This window comes from Aquarana catesbeiana, linkage group LG04 (genome assembly GCF_042186555.1).
Source record: "Aquarana catesbeiana isolate 2022-GZ linkage group LG04, ASM4218655v1, whole genome shotgun sequence".
Classification (NCBI taxonomy): Eukaryota; Metazoa; Chordata; class Amphibia; order Anura; family Ranidae; genus Aquarana; species Aquarana catesbeiana.
This window is the reverse complement of record NC_133327.1, coordinates 383,781,124-383,801,217: the sequence shown is the minus strand read 5'-3', so window position 1 is coordinate 383,801,217 and position 20,094 is coordinate 383,781,124. Positions and strand designations below refer to the sequence as shown.

The 20,094-nt window shown below is 42.6% G+C and overlaps 1 protein-coding gene across 1 annotated transcript in view; it reads left to right on the top strand.

The window, feature by feature from the left end:
• The window catches only part of ROS1 (ROS proto-oncogene 1, receptor tyrosine kinase), a 249,252-nt gene that overhangs the window by 55,373 nt on the left and 173,785 nt on the right, over positions 1–20,094 (top strand). Inside the window, exons 7-11 of the mRNA XM_073627146.1 lie at positions 552–668; positions 2,363–2,547; positions 8,868–8,965; positions 14,221–14,744; positions 17,629–17,838. Coding sequence (XP_073483247.1) covers positions 552–668; positions 2,363–2,547; positions 8,868–8,965; positions 14,221–14,744; positions 17,629–17,838 — 1,134 coding nt within the window. The remainder of the gene's footprint in view (positions 1–551; positions 669–2,362; positions 2,548–8,867; positions 8,966–14,220; positions 14,745–17,628; positions 17,839–20,094) is intronic.

Sequence of the window (20,094 nt, the reverse complement as noted above, 5' to 3'; positions counted from 1 at the left end):
TAACATAAGATAATGCTTGTATCATCCGGACAGTAGTACTATACGCACAAGCTGAAACATTATTTTTGTTTTCATCATTTTGCTACTTTTGTATCAGGTGAATATTTTAAATCTTTTATTATTTCCTATGTAATGATAGAAAATGCTCTAGTCACAGAGTCTACATCGGAATGACCAATTATGCGGTGAACAAGGTGTTCGAAAATAAATGTCCTTTTAGATAGGGAATGGCACCTCTTCTTTGTGCAGCTTAGCTGTGGGCTTTGAATACTCATCACAAAGCAGTTTTATTTGTTATTAATACATGCCTATCAAAGCTACCATATAAAGCTAACCAAGATAACAAATCTCACAAATCCCTTGGAAATAAAAGTACACATAGAGTAGTCATGGCAACACCAGTACACGGATGATGCTCCATGGGATTGTTCAATACATTCTGTGGTCTAGTATTCAAAAGAACCTGATTTTAGCGTTGTAGACGCATCTGTGCTTTGGGTTGCAAGACCAATAACATTGACATTTTTAATCTCCTTATCTCATTGGTTTAGATCCAGATAAGTCACAGTGGCTTTTTCTGTCTAGAAACCACACTCTCAAAAAGAGGGATAATCTGGAGGAAGTTCTGCATGAAGCTCAGTGTCTTACAGCACCAGGCAGAATCAGCAGTAAGTGGGGCTTATCCTTTCTGATACTAGATAATGGTTATAAGCCAGCCGGTACTGTGTACAAAATATCACATAACTGACTTGTGTGGACATTGACTATGAATTGCTCCTGTACCAAAAGGAAAGTTAGGCATGTCTTAAAGTAAGTCTGTCATGAGAGAAACAGATAGGCTGCCATGCTGACCTCCCCTTTAAATGACTGCATCTTTTAAACCTCTAACCAAGAACAAGAGTGTCAGTAATGACTTCTTCCTTTACTCTGACTTTATTTTGTTGCAGATCAGAGGCTCAAAATACTCATGGTAGAGGCCCAGAATAGCAGCCAGGAAACTAACATTTTTCAAATAATTTAGCAATGGCAGCTTACATATTTCTCTCAGTACAGGTTCCCTTTAAGCCCCATACACATGGGCCCAATATCAACCAGTTCAACAGAAACCGTCCGACATTCAGCCTCTGTGTAGATTAGCCTGTCTGACAGAAGCTGGCTGAATAGCTGGCTTCTGTCAAACAGCCATGCTGGAAAACCAGCATCCAATTGGCATCCGATCAGCGCTGGGAGCCAATGGCTGCTAGTGTTGACCGGTGTACTTTGGTGGGGAGCAGTTCCCCTGCCAGAACACAATAGCTGTGGAGATCCTCTTTTTTTTTTTTTTTAATTCAGCCCGCTGGGTTGAACGAAAAAAAAAAACTGATAGTGTATATCAGGCTTTAGGCCTCCTTCTCACTTGCAAATAAGGCCAGTGGCAGTAGCGATAAAATGCAGGAGACCCAGTAGGGGTTCGCAAGGTTTAGCTGTGGGCCGCAACCCTATTGAAAGCAATGGGAGGCTGACAGTTCCCACAGTCCATCATGGCTGCATGCATTTAATTGCTTTTTGCAATTGATCAGGCCCTGGACTCAGAAAGTCAGTCTCTCCAAAGTGAGGGGATATCTTAATCCCTGCTCAACTGTCCATGATGGCTCAGTCAATGTGCTGGCAGCGTGCAGTGGGCACACTCTTAGCACAGATACCTCGGCAGTCCATGAATGAATATGTGTGGTGTGTGGGTGTTAAATCCCACCCTATTAGACATTACACATATGCATTATGTGCGCGGCAAGAGGTTAGACAGTTGTCAAAAAACAGTTTTTACGCATTTTACAAAGATTTCCCTTCACTTCCTGATCCTCTTGAACCCTACCTGCCCATCCATTGTTATATATCCATTATTATACAGTATATGTGCTCCAACTCAGGAGACTCTCAGAATTATAAAGTTAGGACAGCAGTACACTGCAGAACCTGCTAATAAGTCCATTCCATGAGCTCTTCATCCATAGCTACTCCGAGGACCTTCTTCTTTGCGCACCTGTTGGCACCTCTACTTGAGGAGTTATGGGACACCACAGGCTCCAACTAAAGTATGATCAGACATGTGACTTATTGCCAAATTGTGCCTTTTTAATCAAGAAAACTGGAATTTTGAAAAGTTATGTAATTATTAAATATTTATGTCCAGGGACAAATCTTCAAAACCCGAACCTGTCCCCATAAATTCAGAATATGTAGGAACTAAAATCTTCACAGGGGCATAAGGCACATATTACATAGCAAATAAATAGAGCGACTGCTGGGCATTGGGATATCGTTGTTGATCATTCACTTGTAATTTTCTTTTAACAGACAAAACTATTTTGTTTTGTATTTCTAGGTGTTTCTGCCAATGTTTATGACCAAGTGGTCTACTTTTCAGAGAAAAATCATATTTGGATGAAAGGAACTGCAAACATGTCAGATTATTCTGATCTTGGCATTCTCTATACTGGTTATGAAAGCATAACTTCACTATGTGTAGATTGGTTATATCATAAGATCTATTTCGTTATGGACAGTCAGGTATGATCTATTTCATGTATGTCTCCCTAAGGTGATCATAAGCATGCAAATAAGGTGAGTCAAGTCAAAAGTTGAACACCTGAACCTTTACTTATTGTTGGCCGTATCCTGAATGCTGCACAGCTAAATGTATTGCCTCATTCTATGACTATAGTATCACTCATAAACTGATTCTCTAGTACAAAGTCTGTTTCAGGTTTGAAGCCCTCTGTATAATGTGTCAATTCCCACGTTATGTACGCAGGGCTGTTTCACAAAATGCAGGGACTAGTATGAACATTGACTGTAGGTAATTCATATATTGTTCAGTAATAACTGTCAGCATTTAGTCAAAGAAGACTAACAAGAATGAATACTTCAAGTGGCCTTACCAGCTCACCCTTAAGGCCACATACAGCGCCATTGCACGAGACTCTGGTGTATACCGAGACTCTCAAGGTCAGCTAGAGCCCAGGGCAAACATTCCAAACTGCGCCCCACCCCCCAAGATGTATTAGCATTATCTGCAATATTACCCTATATTCATAAATTCCCCCTCCTCCCAGTATTAAATGCCCTCCCACTGAAGTCCCCCCTCCCAGTACAAATCCTTGTCCCCTCCATCCCCCAAATCCCGCCAGCACAAATGCCCCCCCCCCAAAAAAAATCAACCCTCCTAGCACAAATTCTCCACCCCTCAAATTTCCCCTCTGAGTGCACATCCTCCCCTCCACACTCCAAACCCCCCTCCTAGCACAAATATCTCCCCTGCTGGCACAGTCTCATACACTAAGGCTAAATGCCTACTGTTCTTGAAGCCTAAAGCTGACCTCTGTCCAAAGACAAATTTTGGCAATTTTCACTGTAAAAATAACAAACACTAATGTGTAATAGTCTTACTTTTATTTTTCCAGTTCCGTATGAAGTACACAAATCACAATGAGTCTCTCCCTCTGCAGCTCGTCCATTCTAAAAAGGTCTTGCATTCTTTTGAATAAATGCAAGACATTCTGTGATTGTTGGAGGTGTAGATCAGTGGTCTCTAAACTGTGGCCCTGGGGCCAGATGCGGCCCCCTGGCTTGCCACAATCAGACACAGTGGGGCATAGTTCCTGCCACTGACACCGACAATGGGGCACTATTCTTCCCACTGACACCAATGATAGGGCACTATTTCTCCCACTGACACCTCCCACTGATAACAATAATGGGGCACTATATCTCCCAATGATACCAACGATACCAACGATAGAGCATTATTGGCCCCCTAATACCAATGATGGGGCACTGGTAACTCTCACTGACACCAGTATGTTTTCTTCTCCCACTGGCCACAGTCTAGTCCCCTGAAGCTTGAAGGACAGTAAACTGGCACTTTTTATTATAAAGTACCACTGGTGTAGATGAATGTCACAATCTCCCCTACAATTACAGAACGTCTTTCATTCACTGAAAATAATGCATGATGTTTTCAGAATGGAAGAGCTGCAGAGAGTGACGGATCTGTGAACTTCAGTGTAAGTTTCAGCATTGGACATTTGGAGCTAACTGTACTGTATGGTGCTAAGGGATTAAGGTAGGAGTATTACCTAGCACAGGAGCAGCCACACATTGCAAGCACTTCATTACTGTTCCTTTATTTCAACAGTGTAAATAGTAAAAATGTAGTTTTGCCTGGAGTTCAGCTTAGGAAACACATCTTATGCCAGCATTTAAATGCTGTGTAAATAAACACTTCCAAATGATATTTGAAAATAGGCTGATAATAATTTGAATTCTTTTTAACCACTTGACAACTGGACACTTAAACCCCCTTCCTAACCAGACCAATTTTCAGCTTTTGGTGCTCTCACATTTTGAATGACAATTACTCAGTCATGCAACACTGTATCTATATGAAATTTTTGTCCTTTTTTTCACACAAATAGAGCTTTCTTTTGGTGGTATTTAATCACCGCTGGGTTCTTTATTTTTTGCGCCGTAAAAGAAAAAAGACAGAAAAATCTGTAAAAAAAATACATTTTTCTTCATTTCTGTTATAATATTTTGCAAATTAGTAATTTTTCTTCATATATTTTGGCCAAAATTTATACCGCTACATATCTTTGGTAAAAATAACCCAAATCAGTGGATATTATTTGGTCTTTTTGAAAGTTATAGAGTCCAAAAGCTATGGTGCGAATATCTGAAAATTGATCACACCTGAAGTACTGACGGCCTATCTAATTTCTTGAGACCCTAACATGCCAGAAAAGTACAAATACCCCCCAAATTATCCCTTTTTGGAAAGAAGACATTCCAAGGTATTTAGAAAGATGCATGGTGAGCTTTTTGAAGTTGTCATTTTTTCCCCACAATTCTTTGCAAAATCAAGGGTTTTTTTTTACTTTTTTTTTTTTTCCACAAAATTGTCATATTAGCAGGGTATTTCTCACAGACCGCATATGCATACCACAAATTACACCCCAAAACACATTCTGCTATTACTCTCGAGTACGGCGATACCACATGTGTGAGACTTTTACACAGCGTGGCCACATACAGAGGCCCAACATGCAGGGGAGCACCTTCAGGCGTTCTGGAGCACCCATGCCAATTCTGACATTTCTCTCCTACATGTAAAAATCATCATTTATTAGCTAGAAAATTACATAGAACCCCAAAACATTATATATGTTTTTTTAGCAAAGACCCTAGAGAATACAATGGCGGTCGTTGCAACTTTTTATCTCGCATGGTATTTGCGCAGCAATTTTTTTAACACTTTTTTTTGGAAAAAAAACTGTTTTGTGCTTTACAAAAACCAAAACAGTAAAGTTAGCCCAATGTTTTTGCATAATGTGAAAGATGAAGTTACGCTGAGTAAATAGATACCCAACATGTCACCCTTCAAAATTGCATGCGCTTGTGGAATGGCGCCAAACTTTACTACTCAAAAATCCCCATAGGCGATGCTTTAACATTTTTTACTGGTTACATGTTTTGAGTTACAGAGGAGGTCTAGGGCCAAAATGATTGCTCTCGCTCTACCGATCGCAGCGATACCTCACATGTGTGGTTTGAACACCGTTTTCATATGTAGGCGGGACTTACGTATGCGTTCGCTTCTGCATGCGAGCACACAGGGACAGGGGCGCTTTAAAATTTTTTTTTTTTTTTTATTTGATCCTGGCTTCGATCGTAGCTGTGAGTCGGTAGAAGCGCGGGAGGGGGGGGCATCCCCTCTCGCCTCCCGTAAGAACGATCAAGCAGTGGAACAGCCGCTATGATCATTCTTATGGTGTAGGGAATCGCCGGCTGAAAAAGCTGATATCTGAATGATGCCTGTAGCTGCAGGCATCATTCAGATATCCCCGCACAAAGGACGTTGTATGACGGCCGGCGGGCGGGAAGTGGTTAAAACGCATTTTTTTTTTAACACAAAGTTGTCCATTTATACAATATTTCTAACACATAGCATGTACATAGCAAAAATGACACCCCAAAATAGATTCTCCTGCTCCTCCTGAGTACGGCGATACCACATGTGTGAGACTTCCACAGCCTGGCCACATACAGAGGCCGAGTACAGCCGAGCATGGCTCAGCATGGCAGGGTATGGCAGGGTATGGCTGGGTATGGCGGGGTATGGCTGGGTATGGCGGGGTATGGCGGGGTATGGCGGGGTATGGCGGGGTATGGCAGGGCTTTGCAGAGTATTGTGGGGGTATTGCAGAGTATTGTAGGGGTATTGCAGAGTAATGTGGGGTATTGCAGAGTATTGTGGGGGTATTGCAGAGTAATGTGGGCTTTGCAGAGTATTATGGGGGTATTGCAGAGTAATGTGGGCTTTGCAGAGTATTATGGGGGTATTGCAGAGTATTATGGGGGTATTGCAGAGTAATGTGGGCTTTGCAGACTATTATGGGGGTATTGCAGAGTAATGTGGGCTTTGCAGAGTATTATGGGGGTATTGCAGAGTAATGTGGGCTTTGCAGAGTATTATGGGGGTATTGCAGAGTAATGTGGGCTTTGCAGAGTATTATGGGGGTATTGCAGAGTAATGTGGGCTTTGCAGAGTATTATGGGGGTATTGCAGAGTATTATGGGGGTATTGCAGAGTAATGTGGGCTTTGCAGACTATTATGGGGGTATTGCAGAGTAATGTGGGCTTTGCAGAGTATTATGGGGGTATTGCAGAGTAATGTGGGCTTTGCAGAGTATTGCACAGCAGAAGGGATGGCTGAGCATGGATGGATGGATGGCTGGATGTCTCTGTGTAGCGCTGTGGGCACTACACATCCAGCCCACAGCGCTGCAGCCATCCATCCATCTCCCTCTCCTCCACAGTGTACCGATCGGTACACAGGAGGGGAGGAGAGGAACCGGCGTCATCAGATGACGCCGGTCTGTTTACATGTGATCGCGCCGTCATTTGACGGCGCGATCACATGGTAAACGGCCGCGATCAGTGGCCATTTACCGGGATCCGTGACTCTGGACCCGGCGGTCACGGATGTGCTCGGGTGCACGCCCCAGGGGGGCGCGCGAGAGGGGAATTCCGGGAGGACGTCATAGTACGTCCTCCCAGAGTTAAGCAACCGCCCTGCAGCCGTCATTCGGCTATGGGCCGGTTGTTAAGTGGTTAATATAATTTATATATGTTATAAATTATTTAAAAAATATCAAAATGTTTGCCACAAATCTTACAATCAGATTGTGCTATCTGCTTTGAATCTATCAAACAATATGTAGAGCAAGGGCCTAGATGACCGAATAAAAATAGATTGGATAACCTAGTTAGCTCCTTATATTTCATTGGTGAATCTAAAGGAGATTTCATACATTAGAATGTAATATATGGTGTTGCCCAACTTTCCATTAGAGTTTTCTACATTAACAATAATTAAACTAAACTTTACTAAGCTAAGCTTTGATATTGGCCCGAAAATCACTACTGGAAATTAGAGCTGCATGATTAATTGCTAAAAAATCGTGATCGCGACCCTACAGAATAAAATGGAGATTGTTGTAATATTTTATGTCACACTGTATTTGCGCAGCGATCTTTCAAAAAAAAAAAATTTGTATACTGTAATGTGAAAGATGATGTTATGCCGTGAGAATCGTGAGAGAATCATGATCTTTATTCTAAGCAAAAAAATTGTGATTCTCATTTTATCCAGAATCATGCACCTCTACTGGAAATATACTGTTCTGATAAAAAGTGAAGTGTGATTAGCTGGGTCCCCAACTCCTTGGTCCATAAGCCTTGCTTTCTGAAAACTTTGAGGAAACAGCGTTGATTTTGAATCCTGAAACATTTTCTCCCAGGGTCCAAATCAACAGAAGGCATCTGAGGACCATGGTGCAAGGCCTCAACTTCATTTCATGATGATCCTAGAAAGAATGACCTGTAGGAGTCGTTCATAACTCGGGTGTTCGAAACTCAGGGACTGCCTGTACTAGGCCATATGTTTGTGTCTGTGATGTACCAAAAGATGTTGCATTTTAAGGATATTGTTCATAATAAACACACTTATAATAAACATACATTGACCCTGCAGATCTATCACACAGTCCCGCAACACTGACTTTTCCTTAACAAATTCAGTAGAAAACAATCAGCGCTGCGAGGCTGTGTGATAGATCTATAGCTGCCAATAAATTAACTGCATCATGGAGCTATCTCATAGTTCAGTCAGGCTTCTTTTGAGGTTCAGGATGTTTGGCCAGCTTGATTGATGAAATGCCGTAACTACCTTGCAAGCGCATGGGACTTTATTGTTTCTGGCACTGACTGTGCTGAGAATATACACTGAGCTTCATATGAGCAGCTAAGTATACATTCTAGAGAAGATTATGAACAGTGAAGTTAGTTGGTTTTAATGCAGAAGAGACATAGGGGGCCAGATAAATGGCTCTGGGCACCTCTGTTTATTAGGTGCATATTGCACAGTGACAACGCACGCTAGGCGAGCTGTCCCTGTGCAGGGAGCAATACAGGGAGCTATAGCAGCTCACCGTCACTTCTCCTCTACCCTGCAATCAGGAAGTGATCACAGAAAAAAGAGAGAAGTGCAGGCAGCAGAGCAGCACAGAGCTGTTCATTGCCTGCTCATCAGACACTCAGCAGACAGAACCTGCAACCTACCATCTCCCTTCTGTTCAGCTGGGCAGAAGCTAGGGAGGAGGGAGGGAGGATGCAGCTTCTCCAAGCTCATTCTTCCTCTGGTAAGTGTCTACACATAATGAATAAAGATATATTTTTTGACTTTACAGAAATGTGTACCAACATTGTTTTAGATACACTTTAATGATGGTATATCAGTTAAAATTAATTTTCTTGTTCTTCCATCTAGATATATAGTTGTGATTTATTAAACTGCATAGCTACTTACAAGATGCCATTAAAAGATGTTTTCAAGCCCAAGAAGATTGCAGTTGATCCATATAATGGGTATGCCTCGTTATCCTTTTTACAAATAAGACAAAATTGTCCTTCCCCTGTAAATCGGCTTACACATGAGCAGCTTATCAAGCAAAATGGTCATACGTGAATTTTTTTCTCTCTCTCTCTCTGTCTGTATCTGTCTTTCTATCTTCCTTAGTGATTTTGCTGAATGGTGATAGTTCACAGGTTATTCAGACTTGTAGATTACAAAAAAAATCTCATACAGGAGCACAAGTTCAGTGTGTACAGAAAACTTTTAGAAAGCATTTGCAAAGCTTTCAACAAGCATCTTTAATGCAGCTTTATTTAAAGACTTTAAAGCTGAAGTTTAAAGAGTAACTCCACTTCATTCCCCTCTGGGTGTTCAATGTACATTTGCAGGGATTTTAACAACATTTTTTTTTGCAGATTCCTACCTTTTGTTATTCTGAAGAAATTCCTGTGTGTTTGTCTGTGTCCATGTGGATCTGATGGGAGTAGTTTCATAATGGTTGGCGCTGTATATTTTGGGGGGGCGGCAAACAAGACACCCGTCGCCACCCCCACCCCCCCCTGTCGGTCGGTGACCCCCACCAGCCCCAACACTTACCCCATCTAGCAGCTTCAGTTCCTTCCTGCACCTCCTCCTCCTCTGTGGTGGCTTCCTCCTCGGCAGCTTCACCCTGCGTCCCTGGCTTCACAGCGACTTCCTCCTCAGCGGCTTCCCTCCACCATCCCTTGGCGGCAAATATGACTGCTTCTCCTCTCGGGCATTCGGATCCTAAGACGCACTTCGTGATTGGCCGGGAGGAGAATCAGGAAGATAATAACGAATATTAATTCCGAGCCCACCCTTTTTTGAAGCCAATTAGAGCCTTTGGACCAGTGGCGGCTGGTGCTCCATTGGTCGGGGGGGGCGGGAGACAGACCTGACCACAGACACCCCCCCCCTGTCACTCCAGCCCACCGCCCCACACTAATGCTCCCCCCGTTGCACGAGCCTGCCACTGCACACCATACCCACCCCCCACCCCCCCCGTCATCGGCTCACTCACCCTCTGGCCTCCCGTCAGCCCTGCACTTACCCCATGCAGGTCATGGCTGCAGCGGCAGCTTCCCCCCTCTGTCTCCTCTGTGTCCCGGCCGTTGCTTCTCCTCCCGGCCAATCAGGTCTTCGGACTCCTGGCCAGTGGGCTTCCGGGTCTAATGACATGTTTAAAAAAAAAAAAAGAAAACCCCATTGGAATCCATGCTTCTGGTGCCCTGCATGTAGATTAGGGGCCGGGCGCATGGATTAGAGGGGCGGCGCCCCTGTGCCCCTAATGGACAGGCCGCCACTGGTGCACCTAATGAGGAAAGCTATTGGGCCAGCATCTCTTTAGACCTGATTTAGTATTGGGGTATCTCACCAAAAATTACATTTTTGTTGCAGGGATGCCTAAAATCTGACTTGTATCTTAGAGCAGACTTCTGGAAAAACCAGCCAACCACACAAGCAGGAAATTATGTTTCTGGGGGGTGTTCTGTACACATTCTGTGTACAGATCACCTCCAGGTAGCCATATTGCATTGCACTTTACAGAAAATTACAGAGCGGAAGATTGAAAAGGAACTGTTTAACCACTTGCCTACCGGGCACTTAAACCCCCCCTCCTGCCCAGACCAATTTTCAGCTTTCAGTGTTCTCACACTTTGAATGACAATTACTCAGTCTGTACCCAAATACATTTTTCGTCCTTTTTTTCATACAAATAGAGCTTTATTTTGGTGGTATTTGATCACCTCTGGGTTTTTTATTTTTAGCGCTATAAATGAAAAAAGACCGAAAATTTTGGAAAAAAATTCATTTTTCCTAGTTTCTGTGATAACATTTTGCAAGTTATTCATTTTTCTTCATACATTTTGGGCACAATTTATACTGCTACATATCTTTGGTAAAAATAACCCAAATTAGTGGATATTATTTGGTCTGTGTGAAAGTTAGAGAGTCTACAAGCTGTGGTGCAAATCATAAAAAATTGATCACACCTGATGTACTGGTGGCCTATCTCATTTCTTGTGACCCGAACAAGCCAGGAAAGTACAAATACACCCCAAATGACCCCTTTTTTGAAAGTAGACATTCCAAGGTATTTAGTAAGAGGCATGATGAGATTTTTGATGTTGTAATTTTTTCCCACAATTCTTTGCAAAATGAAGATTTTTTTCCCCACAAAATTGTCATTGTAAATGACACCCCAAAATACATTCTGCTACGCCTTCTAAGTATGGTGATACCACATGTGTGGGACTTTTTCACAGCCTGCCACATAGAGAGGCCCAACATGCAGGGAACACCTCCAGGCATTCTAGGAGCATAAATGACACATCTAACTTGTTGACTACCTATTACACTTTTGAAGGCCTTGGAGCGCCAGCCAGGACAATGACACATGACACTGATGACAGATGGCACTGATACGTGGCACTGATGACACGTGACACTGATGTAGCACTGATGACAGATGGCACTAATACGTGGCACTGATGGCATGTGACACTGTGGCACTAATAACAGATGGCACTAATACGTGGCACTGATGGCACGTGACACTGATGGCACGTGACACTGATGTGGCACTGATGACAGATGGCACTAATACGTGACACTGATGATAGATGGCACTAATACGTGGCACTGATGACAGATGGCACTAATACGTGGCACTGATGACAGATGGCACTGATATGTGGCACTGATGGCACATGACACTGATAACAGATGGCACGTGACACTGATAGGTGGCACTGATGTCAGATGGGAATAATACGTGGCACTGATGACAGATGGCACTAATACGTGGCACTGATGACACGTGACACTGATAACAGATGGCACGTGACACTGACAGGTGGCACTGATGGCAGATGGCACTAATACGTGGCACTGATGAGAGATGGCACTAATATGTGGCACTGTGATGACACGTGACACTGATGACAGATGGCACTGATATGTGGAACTGATGACACGTGACACTGATAACAGATGGCACGTGACACTGACAGGTGGCACTGATGACAGATGGCACTGACAGGTGGCACTGGGGACAGATGGCACTGACAGGTGGCACTGGGGACAGATGGCACTGACAGGTGGCACTGGGGACAAATGGCACTGATAGGTGGCACTGGGGACAGATGGCACTGATAGGTGGCACTATGGACAGATGGCACTGATAGGTGGCACTGGGGACAGATGGCACTGACAGGGGGCACGGGAGACAGGTGGCACTGGGGACAGGTGGCACTGTTTGGTACTGTGGGCACTGTGTTTTATATAGTGTTCACTCACGCTGCAGCACAGGTCACTCTCCCTCCTCACACGCGGTCTCTGTGTGAGGAGGGAGAGCCGGCAATGAGAGATGATCTCATATGTTTACATTTGAGATCATCTCCCATTGGACACGCAGATCGAGTGCTAAATGGCCGCTGTGATTGGCCATTTAGCACAATCTGTGATTGGCTGTGTCCAAGGGACACGGCCAACACAGATTTTCCCCGATGTGCGCCCGCGGCGGTGCACAGGGAACAAGTAAACAAGAGGACATCCAGGCACGCCCTCTTGGCAATTAAGCACCGCGCTGTAGCCATCTTTCGGCTATAGCGTGGGCGCCTAGTGGTTAATTGTGGCAAACGAGGTTTAATGTTGATAAATGTAAAGTTATGCACTTGGGAGCTAAGAATATGCATACATCATTCATACTAGGGAGAGTACAACTGGGGGAATCAATGGTGGAGAAGGATCTGGAGGTTTGGTAGATCATAAGCTTAATAATAACATGCAATGCCAAGCTGTGGTTTCCAAAGGGAGCAAAGTCCTTTCTTGTATTAAGAGATGTATGGACTCCAGAGAGAGAGAGACATCCCTTTGCCCCTGTACAAATCATTAGTAAAACCTCATCTGGAATATGCAGTTCAGTTTTAGGCACCAGTTCTCAAAAAAAAAAAAGGGGAACTATAGAAAGTGCAGAGAATGGCAACCAAACTGATAAGATGATAAGAGTCATGGAGGAACTCAACTATGAAGAAAGATTAGAGAAACTGAATGTATTCTCTCTTGAGAAGAAGAGATTAAGGGGGGATATGATCAACATGTACAAATACTTAAGGGGTCCATAACTTGGTGTTGGGTTATTCCCTTTAGGTCATTACAGAGGACAAGGGGGTACTCTTTATGTCTAGATAAAAAGAGGGGATCAGGAAGGATTTTTTTCCTCTGCTGTAGCAAATTGGATCATGCTATGCTGGGGTTTTTTGCCTTCCTCTGGATCAACTGTGGGTATAGGATTGTGTATATAGGAATGTATATATTTTTTTTCTCTTTCATTGGTTACACTAGATGGACTTGTGTTTTTATTCAACCTAACTATGTAAGGTCATTTTTAATAACATTCAATTACAATATGACTTGTGTCGCAATTATATACGATATATTCATTTTTTGTTATATGCTATTTTATTTTCCCTTTAAAACAAAAAATAAAAAAGCAGAACAATGGACATGACTTACCTTTGATGTGAAGTATACATTGTGCTGCTGGTTTTTGGTTTAATGGATATCTTTATTCTCTGATGCCCCCCCCCCCCGTATCCGTTGTTGTAGTCTTCTGGTGCGGTGGAGGTAATACAACTAAGGGAACTGTCACAGGAACTCATAAAGAGTGACAGGCTATGCCCGCTATTTCCACCTAGCTCCTCCATTCACAGAAGATGGTACTACAGCTTCTATTAATGAAACACAATCTATAAATAGAGGATCAAAGGAGAGGTGCTCCCCCTCCATTCACTAGCTCATACTAGCTCATTATGAAATACTTACCTTAGACTCAAGCTGTTGCAGTGGTCCCCGTACACCGCTGTGACGGCGACATATCTCCCAGAGTTATTTCCGGGTTCACAGGCTCCGGCGCTGTGATTGGCTGGAGCCATAATGATGTCACTCCCACACATGCACGCGGGTGCCGCCAGTCATGGCACAGCTACTGAAGAAATGGCACAAGCGAGCCATTTCTTCAGTGCGCATGTGCCGATGACGTCAGCACATGCGGATATAATGAATATCTTGAAATCAGGACTAATTAGTAGATGGTGTTGGTTGATATCTAACTACTGTGGGGAGCTTTATCTTTGCTAGCTATGTTTAAATTATTATATAGGGTGACCCTGATAGAATCAAGTGGGTCTGTAAAGTTTAGCACAGAAATGATCATTAATACATCTTTTTTTTAATTTTTTCTTAGGTACTTATTCCTTCTTCTGGATGATGGTATTCACAGAATGGTCCTCCCTCATTCTCTACTTCATAGTAATGTCACAGAGCATATTGTAAATAGCACTGACATCCTTGACTTCATGGTCAGTGTTCAGTCCAAGAGGCTGGTTTATCTGAATAGTTCTAGCCCAGGGATTTTCTACCTAGCCTCTGTTTTTCTGGATGGAAGTAACAATCATCTCTTTAGAAAAATAGAAGATACCTCAATTAAGGAAATTATAAGCTTCCTTTATTTTGACAACTCCTTGATGTTCACAGATGGAAGTGTTGTGTTTTATGAGGAATTCTTTTCTGATCAATACTGGTATAATGAATATTTAGTACCTTGTGACTTGGCTGCTGCACCATTAGCCGGATTTGATAACATGATTTTGTATGGAAAGTCGGCTCAGCCTATTCCTTTGCCTGGCAGCCCTGAGCATGTGATGGTAGTGTTTGGACCTCAGTCTGCTGCAGTTCTATGGAAGCCACCAAAACTGACTGTTGGAGCCAGTAAGTTCAATATAAAGTTACAGACACAATGGGCCTAATGTATTAAAACCACCAAAACTGACAGTATAAGGTTACAGCCATAATGGGCCTAATGTAAAAATCGACTGTTGGTACCAATAAGTTTTATATAAGGTTACAGCCACAATGGGCCTAATGTATTAAAACCGCTGGATGTAGTAATGGAAATGGTGCCCCTACCAACCGGTCAGCTTCTATTGTATACCTTAGAAAAGAGAAATATGATAGGTGCTCTGCGAAACACATTTTTTACATTTAAAAGCCAAACTCCAGCCACAATATTTTTTTTTCATCTTAAATCTTGATCGAGCAGGAAGGAGCCTGTCAATTTTTTTTTCTGTCAGTGTCCCAATAGGGTACATTTTTCCACACATCCTATTCCTGTTTGGGTCCCCCACTTTTATTCCTTGTATGGGTGTAACAGGGGCAGAAAGTGATTGAAAATCTCCTTATAGTGGAACGTCACTATTTTAATCAACATTGACGATTTTCCATCCATATACTGCTGGCATTAGAAAATAGATAGGAAAGAATATCATAATAACTTTTTTTTTTACATTTCCTTAGTTACTTATTGGTTTCCAGGCCTAGGCAAATGATGTCATACATCCCAGGAGTCTTTGGGGAGGGTTTTTCTCAGCTAAGCACGCCCTTCTGCCTGCATGCCTGAGCTAAGGGCAGACGGATTCCAGGAAGTAAATGCTACTTGAATCATTCTCCCTTACTCAAGATGGCCATGGCCAGAAGGTAGAGGGTGTTTTTCATAGTGAGTTCTCAGCAAAATAAAGCAAATAGACATAGATGGGTGAGTTTACTTTGAATATTAAAAATAAATATAATAGTGTTTTTGGTTTGTGGTGCTCAGATTCAGTGTAGTTTCGCTTTTAATGGAGTCACGGACAGAAAAACAAACCTGACCACATTTTAACTCTTTTCTAATATATTTAAAGCACATAAATGTCTGTAGTTAGCGATGGGTGGAATTTTCAACTGTTAAAAAAAGTAAAAAAAACTCTGCATGGTGACTCTAAGGCCCCTTTCACACGGGCGGTCTGCCCGAGGGACTCCGCTTTGCTCAGTGGGGCATCGATCTGCTGTTCCCCGCTGAGCAGGCGGATGACAGTTCCGTCTCCGCTCACTGTGCTGAGATGGACCTGTCAGAGCCCCACTCTCCTCTATGGGGAGATCAAATGAAAACGGACCGCCTGTCCGTTTTCATCTGATCCCATCCAATTCGATCCTCCAGACGGATGGAAAATAGGGTCACCATTTGTCTGGATTTCACGGATAGGGTCAGATAGCTCAGGAGTGAATGGAGGCTTCGATCAGGTTCGCCTGAAAAACTGACAGGCGGACCTGATCGAAAAAGCCCGTGTGAAAGGGGCCTTAGGCAACATCCCCTCCAGTATATGCACTGGTTTCCTTTAGGCAGGAATATGCCTTGGGACATATACTGGCAGAAAGGAAATGTTTACTGATTGTGTACATGTTTTACAGTGGTTCAAGCCAAAAAATACAAATGTATACAAAATAATCCCTATCATATAACTTAAAATAGAACTAAGGTAACAAACTAAAAAACAATACACAGCACTATCTGAATCCAGCAGCACAGGCTCGGTGAGGGGGGTTAGAGCAAGCTATTGCAGGTGTAAAATGAGGTAACCATAATTTTATTTATTATATTTAATAATATGTGTCATTTTCATGAGCTTTGTTAGTGGTTCACAAAAAATATATAAGCTGCCTTTAGTTGTACTTTAAGTTAGCCATTATGAACCTATGTAGTGCTACTCCCGTAGGAGCCGCTGGAATTACTTGTTCAGGTGTTCCCAACTTCTGCTCCACAGCCAGGCACGCAACAGGCTCATCCACTCTTTCTCCAAAGACCAGTCTGGGTGATGTTGTATTTTTATTTTTTTGGAGAACTTGGATAGGGATGAGAGAAGTGGTGGGATAATCCAAGAATAAGAACTTTGTACAACTAAAGACTTGGTTTTCTTTCTGAGCAAGCTTTAGTGAAGTCAGGGCTTGTAACAAACAGTAGACTTCAGCTTAAGTAGTGGTCGAACCAGTGGAGCAAAGTTCCTTTAAGTAAGAAGTGACTGGACAGAGCCCTTCAGGACACCAGCCAGTGTCCTCTCTAACATACCCACAGCTGAGTATAACTAGGCACAAGAGGGGTAACTAAAGCACAAGGTCCCCAAGATATTTCAATGTCTGTACTCACAAGGCTCAAGGAGAGATGGAGCCCCTTCCAATCTTCCAAGTGATGCCCTCCAGTGATACCAGACCAATCTATGGCAGACAGCTCCCCTCAATCAGCTTCTTCCAAGCACCTGGGTCTCAACATTCCTCTTTCAGGTCACCCACCTGAGGCCTCCTCTTGGCAGCCTGTGCCTGAATAGGCTGCATGCCCCCCTCAGGCTGGACTCCTTCACTCTGGGACAAGACCCAGAGCTCTGTGTGCTCTCAGAATAAATACAGTATCTCAGCATGCCATCTTAGCCTGCCTCTCTGGGATAGGCTGGGGTTGTATCATATTCATGCAGCCATCTGTATAGTTCCACACCTGTAATCCAGAAACTTCTTAAGATGCCTGGATACAGAGGGGGCTATCCAGCAGACTGGCAACAGCAGAGCACACAGATCAGGCCTGACTAAACAATCACAGCTCACTGAAAATACCGTGAGCCAAACTATGCTTTTACCTTAACCAACAATTTAAAGCCACACTGCCTACAGTGTTGCAACTAAATTTACCTATCAAAACACACACTAGCACTTATCTAACTATCCAAGCACCTACCTAGGAGGTTGCTACATATACATTAACTTAAAATACTTTTTTGATTTTTCATAAAAGGTGCTGCTTCTTGGCAAAGGTGGACGTACAGTGTTTCAATATCGATGGAAAAATTTGGGATGCAAAAGGTCTTCACCAATATCACTGCTACAAACATGATGGTGGCTAATCTAAACATATCAACCAAATATGAGATAATTGTAAGGGCATCATCACCTGCTGGGGATAGCCAATGGACAAACCCTGTGGAAGGAACCACATTAGACACAGGTATGTTATAAATAAAATACTGTGAGAATATGCCAGCCATGATAGCCGTTCAGATGATAGGATTATTTGTTACCGCTTATCCTGCCCATTTACAGGCATACCCCACTTTTAAGTACACAATGGGGTTTATTTACTAAAGCTGGAAAGTGAAAAATCAGGCTCACTTCTGCATAGAAACCAATGAGCTTCTGGGTTTTATTACCAAAGCTTAATTGAACAAGCTGGGGTTAGAAGCTCATTGGTTTCTATGCAGAAGGGAGCCTGATTTTGCACTTTCCAGCTTTAGTAAATAAACCCCTTTGTGTAATTAAAAGTGGGGTATGCCTGTATATAGCAGTTTCCCAGCAATGTCATCCATATGCAACCAGCTTTTGACCTCCAAAACAATTTAAATAGTGTGGGAATGAAAAAATAAAAATAAACATACATTCTCACTTAGATGGCAGCAACATCAATCCGATGCTGCAGCTGTCCCCCACCGACTCTACACCAAAAACGGAGAGATCTAGTCGCTCAGTTTTTTAATCTAAGCATGGGCCTGGACTGGCTCTGTGACATCAGCCGCCAGCGAAATTTAGCTCGCTGTCAGCTGAATCTGGGTCACAGGACTGCAGAACTAAGTGCACTCCTGTGATCCACAAGAGAAGTATGGCCAAAATAGTGAAAGAGCTTAAAATACATCAGAGCAACAATTTATGGTGAATGATATTTATACAGTGTGTGTGTGTGTGTATATATATATATATATATATATATATTTTAGGTCAATCAAACAAAAACATATTAATATTTCCAGCAAGCTGGGAAGTGAGCCACCATGATGTCATTGTATTTAGGTAGACTTTCTTTAAGCAGGCATTGTATGTAGATTTGACTTCTAAGAATAAAGTCGATTTCTACAGTTTTCACAGTTTTTCACTTCTATCTGACATTGCTAGACATGAGCAAGGGTGCAATAAACAACCCCTAATTACAGCTGTTGTTACATGGGAAAATAATTAATGAATGGTATGGGTCACTTTAAGTTTAATGCCCCGTACACACGGTCGGACATTGATCGGACATTCCGACACCAAAATCCATGGATTTTTTCCGACGGATGTTGGCTCAAACTTGTCTTGCATACACACGGTCACACAAAGTTGTTGGAAAATCCGATCATTCTGAACGCGGTGACGTAAAACACATATACGTCACGACTATAAACGGGGCAGTAGCCAATAGCTTTCATCTCTTTATTTATTCTGAGCATTTGTGGCACTTTGTGCGTCGGATTTGTGTACACACGATCGGAAATTCTGACAACGGATTTTGTTGTCGGAAAATTTTATAGCCTGCTCTCAAACTTTGTGTGTCAGAAAATCCGATGGAAAATGTGTGATGGAGCCCACACACGGTCGGAATTTCCGACAACAAGGTCCTATCACACATTTTCCGTCTGAAAATCCGACCGTGTGTACGGGGCATAAGGAGTGACATTACTGGAATAGCTAAGCAATGAAATCTGCCTGTCATCCAAATTGCAAACAGTCCACAAAAGTATGTTCATAGAATGTTGAAAAAAGGATTGTTGTTTCTCACACCTAATAAACATTAAAGTGTGTTTCCAGCTTTTTACATTTTCCACAGTATAGATAAATTGGGACTCCAAATCATGTCCCAAAAACCAGATCACTCGATAATATATTCATCCAGTTGTATTCCAGTGGGGAATACAACAATATACTACAAAATGGTGCCCCCAATACACATGCACATATACACAAAAAACATTCCTGGAAGGATAGAACTAATAAAATAGTGTCCTCCCTCCGCCCCATCTGAGATAAACGATTCTTTCTACTAGTTTTTCTAGGACTGTGGGCCATTTACTAAAACTGAAGAGTGCAAAATCTGGTGCAACTCTGCATAGAAACCAATCAGCTTCCGGGTTTTATTGTCAAAGATTAATTGAACAAGCTAAAGTTAGAACCTGATTGATCATCATGCACAGCTGCACCAGATTCTGAGTGCTCCAGTTTTAGTAAATCTCCCCCCAGTATTACTTAGCTTACTTCTCTGTCCAGCAGTCTTGTCATCTCCCTTCTTGCTGACATAATCAGGTATAATGCATGACCAGGGCTTTGACCATTTCCTACTATACAAAACAATACAAAAAAGGTTAGTCTTTAAGGGTCTGTCCACACTTGTCTATTTTGCTGGCATGGAATCATGAAATGTTTTTTGCCTCACCCAACATAAATGTGCATATAAAAT